The sequence below is a fragment of the Schistocerca gregaria genome, chromosome 1, assembly GCF_023897955.1.
Source record: "Schistocerca gregaria isolate iqSchGreg1 chromosome 1, iqSchGreg1.2, whole genome shotgun sequence".
NCBI lineage: Eukaryota > Metazoa > Arthropoda > Insecta > Orthoptera > Acrididae > Schistocerca > Schistocerca gregaria.
Genome location: NC_064920.1, coordinates 554,410,979 through 554,427,303, shown reverse-complemented (window position 1 = coordinate 554,427,303; position 16,325 = coordinate 554,410,979). Strand labels below are relative to the sequence as shown.

At 40.6% G+C, this 16,325-nt stretch overlaps 1 protein-coding gene across 3 annotated transcripts in view; it reads right to left on the bottom strand.

Moving 5' to 3' along the window:
- The window catches only part of LOC126356210 (tRNA (guanine(10)-N2)-methyltransferase homolog), a 192,223-nt gene that overhangs the window by 37,761 nt on the left and 138,137 nt on the right, over positions 1–16,325 (bottom strand). For all 3 annotated transcript variants that reach the window (XR_007565610.1, XM_050007033.1, XM_050007025.1), the window contains one exon: positions 10,417–10,543. Coding sequence is in view for 2 of the 3 variants with exons in the window: in XM_050007033.1 (XP_049862990.1) it covers positions 10,417–10,543 (127 nt within the window). In the remaining variant the exon portion in view is untranslated. The remainder of the gene's footprint in view (positions 1–10,416; positions 10,544–16,325) is intronic.

Genomic DNA, 16,325 nt, shown 5'->3' with positions numbered 1-16,325 from the left:
CTACAATAGTACAAGTTTATATGCCAACTAGCTCTGCAGATGATGAAGAAATTGAAGAAATGTATGATGAGATAAAAGAAATTATTCAGATAGTGAAGGGTGACGAAAATTTAATAGTCATGGGTGCCTGGAATTCGGTAGTAGGAAAAGGGACAGAAGGAAACGTAGTAGGTGAATAAGGACTGGGGCAAAGAAATGAAAGAGGAAGCCGCCTGGTAGAATTTTGCACAGAGCACAACTTAATCATAGGTAACACTTCGGTTCAAGAATCATAAAAGAAGGCTGTATACATGGAATAATCCTGGAGATACTAAAAGGTATCAGATAAATTATATAATAATAAGACAGAGATTTAGGAACCAGGTTTTAAATTGTAAGACATTTCCAGGGGCAGATGTGGACTCTGACCACAATCTATTGGTTATGACCTGTAGATTAAAACTAAAGAAACTGCAAAAAGGTGGGAATTTAAGGAGATGGGACCTGGATAAACTAAAAGAACCAAAGGTTGTACAGAGTTTCAGGGAGATCATAAGGGAGCAATTGACAGGAATGGGGGAAAGAAATACGGTGGAAGGAGAATGGGTAGCTTTGAGGGATGAAGTAGTGAAGGCAGCAGAGGATCAAGTAGGTAAAAAGACGAGGGCTAGTAGAAATCCTTGGGTAACAGAAGAAATATTGAATTTAATTGATGAAAGGAGAAAATATAAAAGTGCAGTAAATGAAGCAGGCAAAAAGGAATACAGATGTCACAAAAATGAGATCGACAGGAAGTGCAAAACTGGTAAGCAGGGATGGCTAGAGGACAAATGTAAGGATGTAGAGGCTTATCTCACTAGGGGTAAGGTAGATACTGCCTACAGGAAAATTAGAGACACCTTTGGAGATAAGAGAACCACTTGTATGAACATCAAGGGCTCAGATGGAAACCCAGTTCTAAGCAAAGAAGGGAAAGCAGAAAGGTGGAAGGAGTATATAGAGGGTCTATACAAGGGCGATGTACTTGAGGACAATATTATGGAAATGGAAGAGGATGTAGATGAAGATGAAATGGGAGATATGATACTGCGTGAAGAATTTGACTGAAAGACCTGAGTCGAAACAAGGACGGACCCCGAAGTAGACAACATTCCATTGGAACTACTGACGGCCTTGGGAGAGCCAGCCCTGACAAAACTCTACCATCTGGTGGTAAAGATGTACGAGACAGGCGAAATACCCTCAGACTTCAAAAAGAATATAATAATTCCAATCCCAAAGAAAGCAGGTATTGACAGATGTGAAAATTACCGAACTATCAGTTTAATAAGTCACAGCTGCAAAATACTAAAGCGAATTCTTTACAAAAGAATGGAAAAACTAGTAGAAGCTGACCTTGGGGAAGATCAGTCTGGATTTCGTAGAAATGTTGGAATATGTGAGGCAATACTGACCCTACGACTTATCTTAGAAGAATGATTAAGGAAAGGCAAACCTACATTTTTAGCATTTGTAGACTTAGAGAAAGCTTTTGACAATGTTGACTGGAATACTCTCTTTCAAATTCTGAAGGTAGCAGGGGTAAAATTCAGGGAGCGAAAGGCTATTTACAATTTGTACAGAAACCAGATGGCAGTTATAAGAGTCGAGGGACATGAAAGGGAAGCAGTGGTCGGGAAGGTAGTGGGACAGGGTTGTAGCCTCTCCCCGATGTTATTCAATCTGTATACTGAGCTAGCAGTAAAGGAAACAAAAGAAAAATTTGGAGTAGGTATTAAAATCCATGGGGAAGAAATAAAAATGTTGAGGTTCACCGATGACATTGTAATTCTGTCAGAGACAGCAAAGGACTTGGAAGAGCAGATTAATGGAATGGACAGTGTCTTGAAAGGAGGATATAGTCGAATTAGGTCGGGTGATGCTGAGAGAATTAGATTAGGAAATGAGACACTTAAAGAAGTAAAGGAGTTTTGCTATTTGGGGAGCAAAATAACTGATGTTAGTCGAAGTAGAGAGGATATAAAAATGTAGACTGGCAATGGCAAGGAAAGTGTTTCTGAAGAAGAGAAATTTGTTAACAACGAGTATAGATTTAAGTGTCAGGAAGTCATTTCTGAAAGTATTTGTATGGAGTGTAGCCATGTATGGAAGTGAAACATGGATGATAAATAGTTTGGACATGAAGAGAATAGAAGCTTTCAAAATGTGGTGCTACAGAAGAATGCTGAAGATTAGATGGGTAGATCACATAACTAATGAGGAAAATATTGAATCGGATTGGGGAGAAGAGAAGTTTGTGGCACAACTTGACTAGAAGAAGGGATTGGTTGGTAGGACATGTTCTGAGGCATCAAGGGATCACCAGTTTAGTATTGGAGGGCAGCGTGGAGAGTAAAAATCGTAGAGGGAGACCAAGAGATGAATACACTAAGCAGATTCAGAAGGATGTAGGTTGCAGTCGGTACTGGGAATTGAAGAAGCTTGCACAGGATAGCGTAGCATGGAGAGCTGCATCAAACCAGTCTCAGAACTGAAGACCACAACAACAACAACAACAACAACAACAACAACATGAAGCTCAAATACACCGATAGTTGTTGAAAAGTATTCACACACTCTTAGCCGTCCCAATCGTTAGTGTCGTGACCGATGTGAAAGGACAGAAGAAAACAGGAATTTTGAGACGAAAACAAGATAAGAAGACATTACGTGTTGCCATAGCAGATATCACATGTTACCATAGCAACCGAGCATAATGAGACAAAAGAATCAATACAAGAAATTGAATTAAGCTCAAAGTATCAGATGGACAAAATTTGTGAATGTAAAAAAGGACAAGACACAAGAAAATCACAACATTAAAAACCAGAGAAAACATTTCGATGTATTTGACTAAGAAGAGATACACCTAGAACGATATGACCAAGAAGATCCAGTGGGGAAAGGATACAGCTCACACACACATTGCGGGGACACAGATGCGGTCTACACTGACCGCCGCCTGCAGCAGCTTCTGTTCACTGGTGCTGACCTGCCGCCACATCTGCCTACCTACACAGTGAGAATTCTACACTGGTTGAGGGTGAAATAAAAACTTTATTACTCTAGTAAGAAGTGTTACAAAATATTGTGGGGTGAACTTTTACTGTGTAATTGGTATAATTGAAATTAGTATTAAATGCTCACAAGAGCTAAAGTCAATAGAAGCATCGACAGTATACAAGAAGTAGGAGAAACTTCAGAACCAGTCAGGCTATAAAAATTACCAAAGGAGGACCTGACTGGTCTGAGTTAGTAAGTCTAATTAAAGCACAGAGTATACAATTAGGCTTGATGAATTCTCAATCAGAAGATCAAATCTTAAATTAGACTCAGTAAATACTCTACGATTAATGGAAAATCTCATATAAAGATGTGAAACAAATACTAACAGAGAGATAGAGGGGCTGGCCAGTACTTACCTCAGCTCAGTATAGCTGATAGATACACAAAACAGAACAGAAAATTTACGTTCCTAGCTTTCAGAACTTTGTTCCTTCTTCAGGGAGGAGAGAGGGGAAAGAAAGGGAAGAAGGGAATGTGGATTCAGGTTATGAAGCAACAGGGAATGGTAAACAGGGAGGGTAGCAAGGACGGAGGCAGGGTTGTCAGAGGGAAGCCACAGATATTCTACTGTAGGTACTGTGCCAGCTTCAAACCAAAGACGATGCATATAGAAGTAAAGAGGTATATAGTATAAAGATAAACACAACTATGTAGGATGAAAAGATGCGTGAATGGCTAAAGAGGAAAGGAAAAGAGGAGAAGACTGAAGAGTAAATGGGAGTGAGGTTGGTTAATGTAGGTTCAGTCCAGGGGGATGGCGGGATGAAAGGATGTGATGGAGTGCAAGGTCCCATTTCTGCAGTTCCGAGGGACTGGTGTTGGGTGGGAGAAGCCAAATGGCACATACGGAGTAGCAGGTTCCTAGGTCCGTAGAACTATGCTGGAGGGCATGCTCTGCTACTGGGTATTGGACATCTCCTAGGCGGACATTTCGTCTGTGTCCATTCATGCACTCAGCCAGTTTAGTTGTTGTCATACCGATGTAAAACGCTGTGCAGTGCAGGCATGTCAGCTGGTAAATGACATGTGTTGTTTCACATGTGGCCCTGCCTTGAATTGTGTATGTTTTACCAGTAACAGGACTGGAGTAGGTGATTGTGGGAGGATGCATGGGGCAGGTTTTGTGCAGCGGTGTCGGTTACAGGGGTAGGAACTGGGTCGGTTACAGGGAAACCGCCGTCTGCTTCACGTCTGCTGTGCAGCGAGCTACCTTAATTTAAGTATTAACTGTATTTTTCTTACTTGTCACTTCTTCTTTGGTGTGTTTTTGCTTTTAGGGAGCTTTAATTGTCAAGTGCTAGTAATAGTGTTCCATAGATTTCGTGTTTGTTTTGAATACAGTCAGAGAGAGTCCCTTTAGTCAGCCATAGTGCCAGTAGTGTCAGTGTCGCCCTAACCGCCGTCTGCTTCACGTCTGCTGTGCAGCGAGCTACCTTAATTTAAATATTAACTGTATTTTTCTTACTTGACACTTCTTCTTCCGTGTGTTTTTGCTTTTAGGAAGCTTTAATTGTCGAGTGCTATTAATAGTGTTCCATAGATTTCGTGTTAGTTTTGAATACAGTCAGCCATAGTGCCAGTAGTGCTAGTGTTTGTTTTGAATACAGTCCAGAGACAGGTAGTGCTATTTTCATTGTTTTCTACAAGAAGTGGTTAGCAATCACAGTTTAGTCAATAATCAGCCGCCTTTATTGAATTAGCAGCCTAGTTAAAAGTTGATTAAGTCTCTTCAGTAAATTGATTCCTTAGGATGGATAGGATGTGTGACTGCTGTGTACGGACGCAGGAGGAGCTGGCCACTCTTCGCGAACAGCTGAGCATGTTGATGGCCGCGGTCAGCCGTCTTCAGGCTGCTGCCTCGGAGTGTAGCGGCAGTGGGGAGTCTGGTGTGTCGCAAGGTACACCCCAGGTGTTACATGCTTCACCCACTGTCCCTGCTGTGGAGACATCTTCGCGGGTACCGGGTGCGGTTGGGCCACCTTCTCCCCAAGGGGAGTGGCGGTTTCAGCGGCGTTCGCGGCGCACGAGGCGGAGGGTCAATGTGGAGCCTGGCCATGTGGCATCGCCCGCTCTGCCTGTGAGTGGACATGTGGCTGCTCCTTCAGCAAGGTCCGAGCAGGCACACGGGGGGGGGGGGGGAGTTTATTAGTTATTGGGAGCTCCAACGTTAGGCGGGTGATGGAGCCCCTTAGGGAAATAGCGGAAAGGTCGGGGAAGAAGGCCAATGTTCACTCTGTCTGCTTGCCGGGGGGTCTCATCCGAGATGTGGAGGAAGTCCTACCGGCGGCGATACAGAGCACTGGGTGCACCCGACTGCAAATTTTTGCTCATGTCGGCACCAATTACTCCTGCCGTCTGGGTTCAGAGGTCATCCTCAGTTCGTACAGGCGGTTGGCGGAGTTGGTGAAGGCGGAAAGCCTCGCTCGCGGGGTGGAATCAGAGCTAACTATTTGTAGTATCGTTCCCAGAACCGATCGCAGTCCTCTGGTTTGGAGCCGAGTGGAAGGCTTAAACCAGAGGCTCAGACGATTCTGCGGAGAGCTGTGGTGCAAATTTCTCGACCTCCGCTATCGGGTGGAGAAATGTAGGGTTCCCCTGAATAGGTCAGGCGTGCACTACACACAGGAAATGGCTACGAGGGTAGCGGAGTACGTGTGGAGTGCACATGTGGGTTTTTTAGGTTAGAGAATTCCCTCCCTAGGCCCGACAAGACGCCTCCTGAGACGCGGCAAGGCAGGAGTAGGCAAAATGCAACAGGGAATAACAATATTAATGTGCTAATAGTAAACTGCAGGAGCGTCTATAGAAAGGTCCCAGAACTGCTCTCATTAATAAACGGTCACAATGCCCATATAGTACTAGGGACAGAAAGTTGGCTGAAACCACATGTAAACAGTAATGAAATCCTAAACTCAGATGGGAATGTATACCGCAAAGACAGGCTGGACAGTGAAGGGGGAGGCGTGTTTATAGCGATAAGAAGTGCAATAGTATCGAAGGAAATTGACGGAGATTCAAATTGTGAAATGATTTGGGTGAAGGTCACGGTTAAAGCAGGCTTAGACATGGTAATTGGATGTCTCTATAGGCCCCCGGGCTCAGCAGCTGTTGTGGCTCAGCACCTGAAGAATAATTTGGAAAATATTTCGAGTAGATTTCCCCACCATGTTATAGTTCTGGGTGGAGATTTTAATTTGCCAGATATAGACTGGGAGACTCAAACGTTCATAACGGGTGGCAGGGACAAAGAATCCAGTGAAATATTTTTAAGTGCTTTATCTGAAAACTAGCTTGAGCAGTTAAACAGAGAACCGACTCGTGGCGATAACATATTAGACCTTCTGGTGACAAACAGACCCGAACTATTTGAATCAGTTAATGCAGAACAGGGAATCAGCGATCATAAAGCGGTTACTGCATCGATGATTTCAGCCGTAAATAGAAATATTAAAAAAGGTAGGAAGATTTTTCTGTTTAGCAAAACTGACAAAAATCAGATTACAGAGTACCTGACGGCTCAACAGAAAAGTTTTGTCTCAAGTACAGATAGTGTTGAGGATCAGTGGACAAAGTTCAAAAACATTGTACAATATGCGTTAGATGAGTATGTGCCAAGCAAGATCGTAACAGATGGGAAAGAGCCACCGTGGTACAACAACAGAGTTAGAAAACTGCTGCGGAAGCAAAGGGAACTTCACAGCAAACATAAACATAGCCAAAGCCTTGCAGACAAACAAAAATTACGCGAAGCGAAATGTAGTGTGAGGAGGGCTATGCGAGAGGCTTTCAATGAATTCGAAAGTAAAGTTCTATGTACTGACTTGGCAGAAAATCCTAAGAAATTTTGGTCCTATGTCAAAGCGGTAGGTGGATCAAAACAAAATGTCCAGACACTCTGTGACCAAAATGGTACTGAAACAGAGGATGACAGACTAAAGGCCGAATTACTAAATGTCTTCTTCCAAAGCTGTTTCACAGTGGAAGACTGCACTGTGCTTCCTTCTCTAAATTATCGCACAGTTGACAAAATGGTAGATAACGAAATAGATGACAGAGGGATAGGGAAACAATTAAAATCGCTCAAAAGAGGAAAGTGCCGCTGGTCCTGATGGGATACCAGTTCGATTTTACACAGAGTACGCAAAGGAACTTGCCCCCCTTCTTGCAGCGGTGTACCGTAGGTCTCTAGATGAGCGAAGCGTTCCAAAGGATGGGAAAAGGGCACAGGTCATCCCCATTTTCAAGAAGGGACGTCGAACAGATGTGCAGAACTATAGACCTATATCTCTAACGTCGATCAGTTGTAGAATTTTGGAACACGTATTATGTCTTTTCTGGAGACGAGAAATCTACTCTGTAGGAATCAGCATGGGTTTCGAAAAAGACGGTCGTGTGAAACCCAGCTCGCGCTATTCGTCCACGAGACTCGGAGGGCCTTAGAACGGTTTCACAGGTAGATGCCGTGTTTCTTGACTTCCGCAAGGCATTTGACACAGTTCCCCACAGTCGTTTAATGAACAAAGTAAGAGCATACGGACTATCAGATCAATTGTGTGATTGGATTGAGGAATTCCTAGATAACAGAACGCAGCATGTCATTCTCAATGGAGAGAAGTCTTCCGAAGTAAGAGTGATTTCAGATGTGCCGCAGGGGAGTGTCATAGGACCGTTGCTATTCACAATATACATAAATGACCTGGTGGATGACATCGGTAGTTCACTGAGGCTTTTTGCAGATGATGCTGTGGTGTATCGAGAGGTTGTAACAATGGAAAATTGTACTGAAATGCAGGAAGATCTGCAGCGAATTGACGTATGGTGCATGGAATGGCAATTGAATCTCAATGTAGACAAGTGTAATGTGATGAGAATACATAGAAAGATAGGTCCCTTATCATTTAGCTACAAAATAGCAGGTCAGCAACTGGAAGTAGTTAATTCTATAAATTATCTGGGAGTACGCATTAGGAGTGATTTAAAATGGAATGATCATATAAAGTTGATCGTCGGTAAAGCAGATGCCAGACTGAGATTCATTGGAAGAATCCTAAGGAAATGCAATCTGACAACAAAGGAAGTAGGTTACATTACGCTTGTTCGCCCACTGCTTGAATACTGCTCAGCAGTGTGGGATCCGTTTCGAGAACATACCTTCACCGAAGAGTCAAGCAGTATATTGCTCCCTCCTACGTATATCTCGCGAAGAGACCATGAGGATAAAATCAGAGAGGTTAGAGCCCACACAGAAGCATACCGACAATCCTTCTTTCCACGTACAATACGAGACTGGAATAGAAGGGAGAACTGATAGAGGTACTCAGGGTACCCTCCGCCACACACCGTCAGGTGGCTTGTGGAGTATGGATGTAGATGTAGATGTACGTAGGAACTGCTGGGTAGAGAAGGTAGTCTGGGAATATTGTAGGGTTTGACAAGGATGTAACGGAGGTTAGAGGGGCGACGAAAGGCAAATCTGGGTGGTGTAGGGAGAATTTTGTCAAGGGATGATCTCATTTCAGGGCTTGACTTGAGGAAGTCATATCCCTGGCGGAGTAATTTTTTGATGTATTCGAGGCCAGGATAATATTGGGTGACAAGGGGGATGCTTCTGTGTGGTCTGGGGATAGGAACATTGTTGTTGGATGGGGAGGAATGTATTGCTCGGGAGATCTGTTTGTGGACAAGGTCTGCATGATAGTTGTGGGGGAGGAAAGCACTGCGGTATCGGGGACTTAGTTAACACACGTGGCATGCTGCTCGGACTGGCCCGATTGGCCGATACGAACTTCCGTTAGCTTCGCGAACTACGTTTCGCCAAACTTATGCTCCAGCTCACCCTCGCCTTCCTAGGCATGGCTATGTGACCCATTTTTAACATTCTTTTGCCAATAAGTAGCCTTTGTCTAAAAATTATCCTATTCATTCCATAACGCCCACCGCCTTCCCATACGCCCATCCTGTACACACCTCAGCAAACAAATAACATTCCTGTGCAATGCATTGATGGGGTGTTGTAATTATGTGTGAAGCAGTTGTGGTTTGCAGATTTTCCTTGCTCTATTGGCCAACATTTTTATGATGCCTCTCTTTTGTTGTGGATGGTGGTTCGAATCCCAGTGTAGGTAAAGGTCTATGTGCTTGGGTTTTCGGTAAACCATGTGGCTCAAGCTACCATCTTTGTTCCTGAAAACTACCACATCAAGAAAATTCAATCTTCTGCCTGTCCCCTCCCCCATGGTGCACTAAATCTCCCGATTGATCCCATTAGATGTTTGTGAAAACAATCCAGTTCCTGCCTGCAATGCTACCACAAAACAAAGCATATCATCCACATACCAAAACCAAATATTTGGTTTCTTGTTTGCAGTTTCCAGTGCCTGTTCCCAAATTTTTCCATAAAAAAGTTCGGTATAATGAGGCTTAAGGGGCTCCCATAACGACACTGTCTGTCTGTTCATAGAACTCATCATTCCATTTATAAACATGCTTGTGAGGCAATATTTAAACAGTTCTTAACATTTGGAGGAAAAATCCGATTCAACACTTCATTGAGTGGAACCACAGCGAACAGCAATACCACATCAAAACTAACTAATATGTCCTCTGGCTGAATCACTATGCCATTTAATTACTGATAAAGTGTGCTAAATTCTTGATATACGAATCTCATTGGCGCACATACGGTCATAATAATGTTGTCCATAACTTGGTGATCAAATTGAAGGGCGAACCAATAGCACTCACTATAGGCCTTAGAGGAAGATGTTCTTAATTGAACAGACTTTTCTGAACACTCTTTTTGATAGAGGACTGCTTTATCATGAGAAGTTACTGCCATTATTGTTACATTTAAAATTACAAAAAAAAAAAAAAAAATTAATTTCAGGGGCAAAATTCTTAGTGCTCCTAATAGGCGCATATGCTCAACTTTTTAAGGTTTAGTTCCTTCTTGGGGGGTAAAGAGAGAGAGGTTGGGGAAGATCACTCAGATTCCAGGTTTAGAGAAACCAAACTGTTATGAGGACAATACGAGATAAAGGAGAAAGGATCAAAGAGAGTTTATGACTGTTATGGTCGAAGATACTGGAAATAACTGTGCCAACTTCAGTCCTGGGAAGATTAGGGCAAGGTGAACAATAAAGATGCAGTAAAAGGAAGAGACAAAAAAGAAGTGTTTCACAACACACATAGCAATAATGTCACAGATGAGTTTCAGATTTGCACAGCTCAGAGTACAATATAAATGTGACACAATTAAACTTCACATGAGTATCAATACTGTTCTTTTGAAATATTAATCTATACTTAGAAGAAATGTGTAACTGTACTTACTACTTTCTCTGCTACTTTCTTAAATGTTAATAGCCTTCTGCTTGTATACACACTCAGTATTTGTTCAGAATTAGCAATTAATTCAAGTTGAGGATGTGTTGGCAATTTTTCTTCAGAGTATTCACTTCTGAAAAATAAGAACATAGTGTGCTATAGAAACTTCTCACAAAAACAAAGATAAGTTTAGATTACAGAAACAAAGATAAGTTTAGATTACAGAACCAAATTCAAAAGTCTTCACTGACATATATGAACAGAACTCAGATGAAAATAAACCCTGCTTCCTGAACACAAAAAAATCTCTCTATCTCATAATATTTTGTAAAAAAGAAATCTACGGTAGTGAACTGTGAACAAGCAAAGTTCAAAGCTATTCTATCTCCTCTCAATTGGAAATTGTCCTATCTGCCATATTTTGTAATGAACTGCTTGGAAGATTTCCTTTGATTCCTCTCAGGTTGCCACAAAATAGTATGCTGGAGTCGGACATGACAAAGTGCCACCTCAGGTAGTGCTGAATCCAGTTCCCTGATGTTGGTAGCACAGCTACAGATTTCATTGGTGTTCCACAGTTTTCTGCAAAATATTTCCATGATTTGGTAACACCCCTGTTTCAGTACAGTTAGTCTACTACATATGTTTACCATAAATCCTTCAGATGGTTTCCCATAATGGTGTTGACCTAGTGGAATGTATGATTAAATTCAGGAACACACACCAAAAGCTCTTCTTACTCTCTTCAAAAGTTTGTATGGCCCACTTTGTAGGAGAATATGCCCCTGTAAATTTACATGTGAGATCTTCACATCACAGCAAAACAATTAATAGATATTACAGACAATTTGCATTTATAATGTGATATACTTTTCAACAACTTCATTTCATTGATTTATTTCTCCACCTGTTAAGAGATGACACTTCAGGAGCTACAGACAACTGGAAAACATGGCATTCTTATGTGAAACATCTTTTAGAAGTGTACTTTGAGGCACACGAAACATACTGCAATGAATTATAGGTACGTAGTGTGATAGATAAGACAAATTCCGTTGTCTTCTGAAGCTGCAGCTCGGCATTTGGTGTGTTCCTATCATGATTTGATAGTTCCCATTGCCATTCAAATTTTAGAAGCAATGTGGGGAAGCAGTTTATATAAGAAGTGCCTAATTTCCAGTATTTTTTCCATGCAGATCATTGTTTATGCACACCAAACAATATTTTTAATATTAACACAGGCCAATATTTTTTAAACAGGCCTTCTTCACATTCCATAATAGCACATTCTGTCAAACAATTTGTGTTCCATTGCTTCTGTTTTCTGTCATTTTAGACTACTTATTTTCTGATAGACTTATCACAGAGCACATTTGCAGGATTGGCATTTGTAGTACCTAGTGGCCATACAGACCAATTTGGGGGAGGGGGGGGGGGGGGGGAGGGGGAGGCATTCTTAAGGAAATATTGGGTGCCATTTCATTCCAAATGAGAAAATGTATTTCATCTCATGTACAACTGAGCAAGCCTGAGAGTACCTGTGCTATTCACAAATCACTGGTACATTGTAGTGATTTCTGTGTAAATTCTCGAACCACTCAGCCTTCTACTGTCTCGAACACACGATGTTCTGGATATGAGTGTGAGATGATAGAATCCTACCTACTGCGTGTCACATGTTTGTGTGTGCAGGTTAAAAATCAGCTGCGGGAAGTAAGTAGATGCGGCGGTCCATAGATGTTTTAATGAGTGTGTAAGGAAGAACCCTGAAGTTTATATGCAGTTCTGTGCTTATTGTGTCATTGACTATTGTTATTAAAACAAGATGAGTTGAAAAAAGTACTCTTGTAGACTCTTGATGCAACTTTGTTAGAGGCAAGACTCATTCTATGATTCATGTTAAGAAAGGTCATGGAATCCAAGCCAACTTTCTTTTAACTGTAATTCAATTTGTTTCTAACATCCGACTGTATGAGAGACTTGCAGGAAGTTACATATTCATGTGGAAAGTGAGATTTTTATTGGGTATAGAGGTCAAATACATTGTTAGTTGACGCAAAGTAAAGTTTGTATGTCTACTTATTTCATAAGTAGAAAGAGTCTAAAAATTCCTGTACCTAGTGTTATTCGATGGAGAAGAAGTCAAGAGGGTTTCCAGCAGCTGGCTATTCAGTAAAGAACAGTGACTGCAAATTCCAAATAAGTCATCTCGCAAAGAAGTGAAAGGTGGTTTGGGGGAATAAGCCGATATAACCCAGATCCACACTCACACTTTAAGTCATCGGAACGTGGCAACCTGTGAGAGAGAACCAAGAAAACACGAATTTTAAGTAAAAAACGAAAGAAGAATCTGTTGCCAAGCAACCAAACATAATAAGGCAAGGGAATTACTCAGAGAAATTGGAATATGTTCAAGTATCCGATAGAGCAAAATTTCAATGGAAAAACGGTGAAGAAATGAAAAATTCACAACGAAAAAACAGCAAAAAAGATTTTGACATATTTGTCTAAGAAGAAATACGCATAGAACGCTTCAACCACAAAGATCCAGTGCGGACATTATACAGCTCTCACACCCATCACAGGGATGCACGCAGACACAGAAACCAACATACACCTGATGCCACTGACACCAGCTGATTTTCACCAGTGGTGACCTGTCTCCACATCCTGCGAATTCTGTGCCAGGTGAGCATGAAACAAAACTTGATTACTTTAGTCCAAAGTGATACAAGATAGTATTAAGTGAACTTTATTGTGTAATTACCATATTTAAAGTTAGTTTTAAATGCTTACAAGAGCTAAGGCATATAAAAGTATGGAAAATATACAACAGGTTGGGGAAACTCAAGACCCAGCTATGGCCATGAAAATTAACAAAGAAGTGCCTGACTAGGCTGAGTTGATAAATTTAATCAAGGCTCAGAGTCTTAAATTAAACTCGTTAAATTTTCAATTAAATACCCAGAGTGAAGCTTTAAATGCTCAGAGTGCGACTCTAAGTAAAGAACTAGACTTAGTAAATTCTCAATTAAATGCTCAGAGTGAAACTCTAAATATTCAAATGACAAATTTAGATTTGTTGAACACCAATGTTGACTCTCAAAGCAAAGAATTTAGTAATCTATGTAAAGGCATGGGTGCTTTGAAAACTGAGTTTGATGCAATAAATAATAAAGTAGAGAATTTAAAAGTAGATTTACAGGACGAGTTGACAAATTCTTTGACTACTCATATAAAGCATACGTTTACTGACGTTACTCAGATACTTTTCGAGGTTTATTGAAAAGGTTAGAAGTCAATATTGAGAACAAATGTAGTACTGTAGAATACAAACTTATTGAAAAGTTAGGATCTTTTGAAAATGTGTATAATATTAAGTATAATGATGTAAGGCAGGGGTTGAATACTTTGAAAGAGAGTGTAGGTAAGCAGAATGAATTAATGTGAGTCATTCAGTTGCAAATTACAGGTGTCGTATGACGGGTAGATAATGTAGAAAGAAATTTCAAAGAGAAAATAGCAAACTCTGACATTATAAATGTAATTAGTTTGGAGGAACAATTTGGAGAAATTAGAGATCGAAAGATTACTGAGAGAATAACATGTGAATATGTATCGCCTATTCCTTCTTCCGAACTCAATGATACCAAGAAGGGTGTAGATGACCTGTTGAGAGAAATTAAGCTTATCCAAGATAAAGTAGAAAAAAGGGTAACATCACCTAATGTTGTATTAGCTAGTGAAGTGGTGACTGATTTGCAATGGGGAGCTAATTCAGGGTTATCTAGACAATTCCCTAAATTTAAGCCGGACAGAGAGGTATATCTGACCCATTTCTTAAAAAGATTTAGCCAAGCTTTACCAAAAAATTTGGAAGATACTAAGAAAATTGAATTTGCTGTGGGGTGCCTTCTGGGGGAAGCCTCAGAATGAGGAACAGTAAATATTGAGAATTTTTCCTCTTGGGGAGACTTTCAAAAGAAATTTAAAAAGAAGTTAACATCAGATCTATGGAACCCAAAATATTATAATATTACTTGGGGTACTATGAAGAAATATTTCGATTGGCGTTTAACACAAGAGAGAAGAGGGGAAGAAAAGGAGGAGGAAATACAATGTAAAGGATGAAAAATTGTATATCCCCCACGGACGTTAACATTCTGAGCTAATGGGTCGAGTAATGACTGTCGGATCCCGAGTTGTCTTCGGTGTTTCTTCCAAAATAGTTTTCTACATCGAATTCTTTTAAAATTCTGTCATCTACCCCCAGGGACATTAACATTCTAAGTTAACGGGCTGAGGAATGACCGTCGGATTCCAAATTGTTTTTAGTGTTTTTTTCCAAATAGTTTCCTGCACTGAATTCCCTTAAGATATAGAATAAGTCTGTAATCTTATTGCTTAGAAAACCGGATATGACTGTAAAATAGAGAACAACTTAAGAGAATCGCACAAAAAAAAAAGTGATATCTAGACGAAATAAACTAAATAGAGTATTATATTTCTGGAAAATATAATAAGATGCGACTAGCTGAACAACTGTTATACCGTAGTGAGATTTTCTATTTTGTACAGAGTATTTTGAACCTTTTATGAGATGTGATATAGATGGGAGGGTTTTGTATAAATTTTGAAAGGGGTAGGTATTGTAGCTAAAAGCATGATTTGCAAGAACAGATAAATCATGATTAACACAAAACACACATCACACCTTTCAACCAACTCTCACAAACAAGTGTGCCTGATTTTTCATCATTTGCCATTTCCATACGGTTGCTAGGATTTCCTTCTGGGACCTCAAAGGGTGAAGGTAGGACAAGTCCATTCTGTTGGAGACGATTTAACACCAAACCACCTCCGGCGTCTCGCTCAAGTACCTGGGGGGGGGGGGGGGGGGGGGGGGGGGGGGAGATCCTATGGAAGGGGGGTGGGAAGGGGTTCCTGTCTTTGGGGCTATCTTCTTTCTCTTCTTCGATCCTAGCATCCATATCTATTTTTTCTTTTATTACTTGTCATCTGAGGACCTGTCTATTTTTTCCCTCTTTTCATATTCACAAACTTTTATCGTTGAAGTCCTTCCTTATTTCCGTTTTTACTAGAAATCTGAATCTTATCTTTAGATAAGAAGGCCGAAAAGACAGACTACATGAACGCACATCCACATATACACAGATATGCACTTCTACTCAAACATTAAATTATGTAAGACAAAGCCTGTGACAATGTGAGAGCTGCCAGGTGAGGGGGAAAATGTGTGTACATAAGGAAATATGCACCTATATATAGGAAGCTATGGTGGTTCTACATTGAATGTACATTAGAAGAGGTGCACATAGACCAAAAACAATGAACTCATGCCCCATGGAGTGACAAAAACATATAAGTTTATGGAACAAAAACGCTACATAATGAACAACTATAAAGTAGTAATGAGTAACGGATAAATAAGAAAGAAGCAGGAGCAAAGAGAGAAAACAGTAGGAAAGGAATTAGTCATGTTGATCATACAGAAATGACAGTGTAATAAGTACTCTGATGAACTGAAGGATAGTGGGACGTAAATATTACATGTAGACATAGTATCTATTAAAAATATATAAGTCGATAAGTAGAGGAGGACTCTAGGGAGTAAATGATATATTAAAGAATGAAAGCAAAGTTTAAGTAGATTTATATCTTTACTAGAACATACTTAATTATGATATATATAGAGATGTATATTAGAGTAATGAACCATGAGGCCTACTCAGAAAGGATAAGGGGGCGTACCTAGCATTCACTAAGTACAAAGGGCAGGTATATCTAGGTGGAAATAGAATGATCTGTGGGCTAAAAAATAGGGCTGTTTTGTAAGGGGCATACCTACCAGAATGGAAAACGGAAGTGCTCTCATAAGGTCAACCCACAAGCAA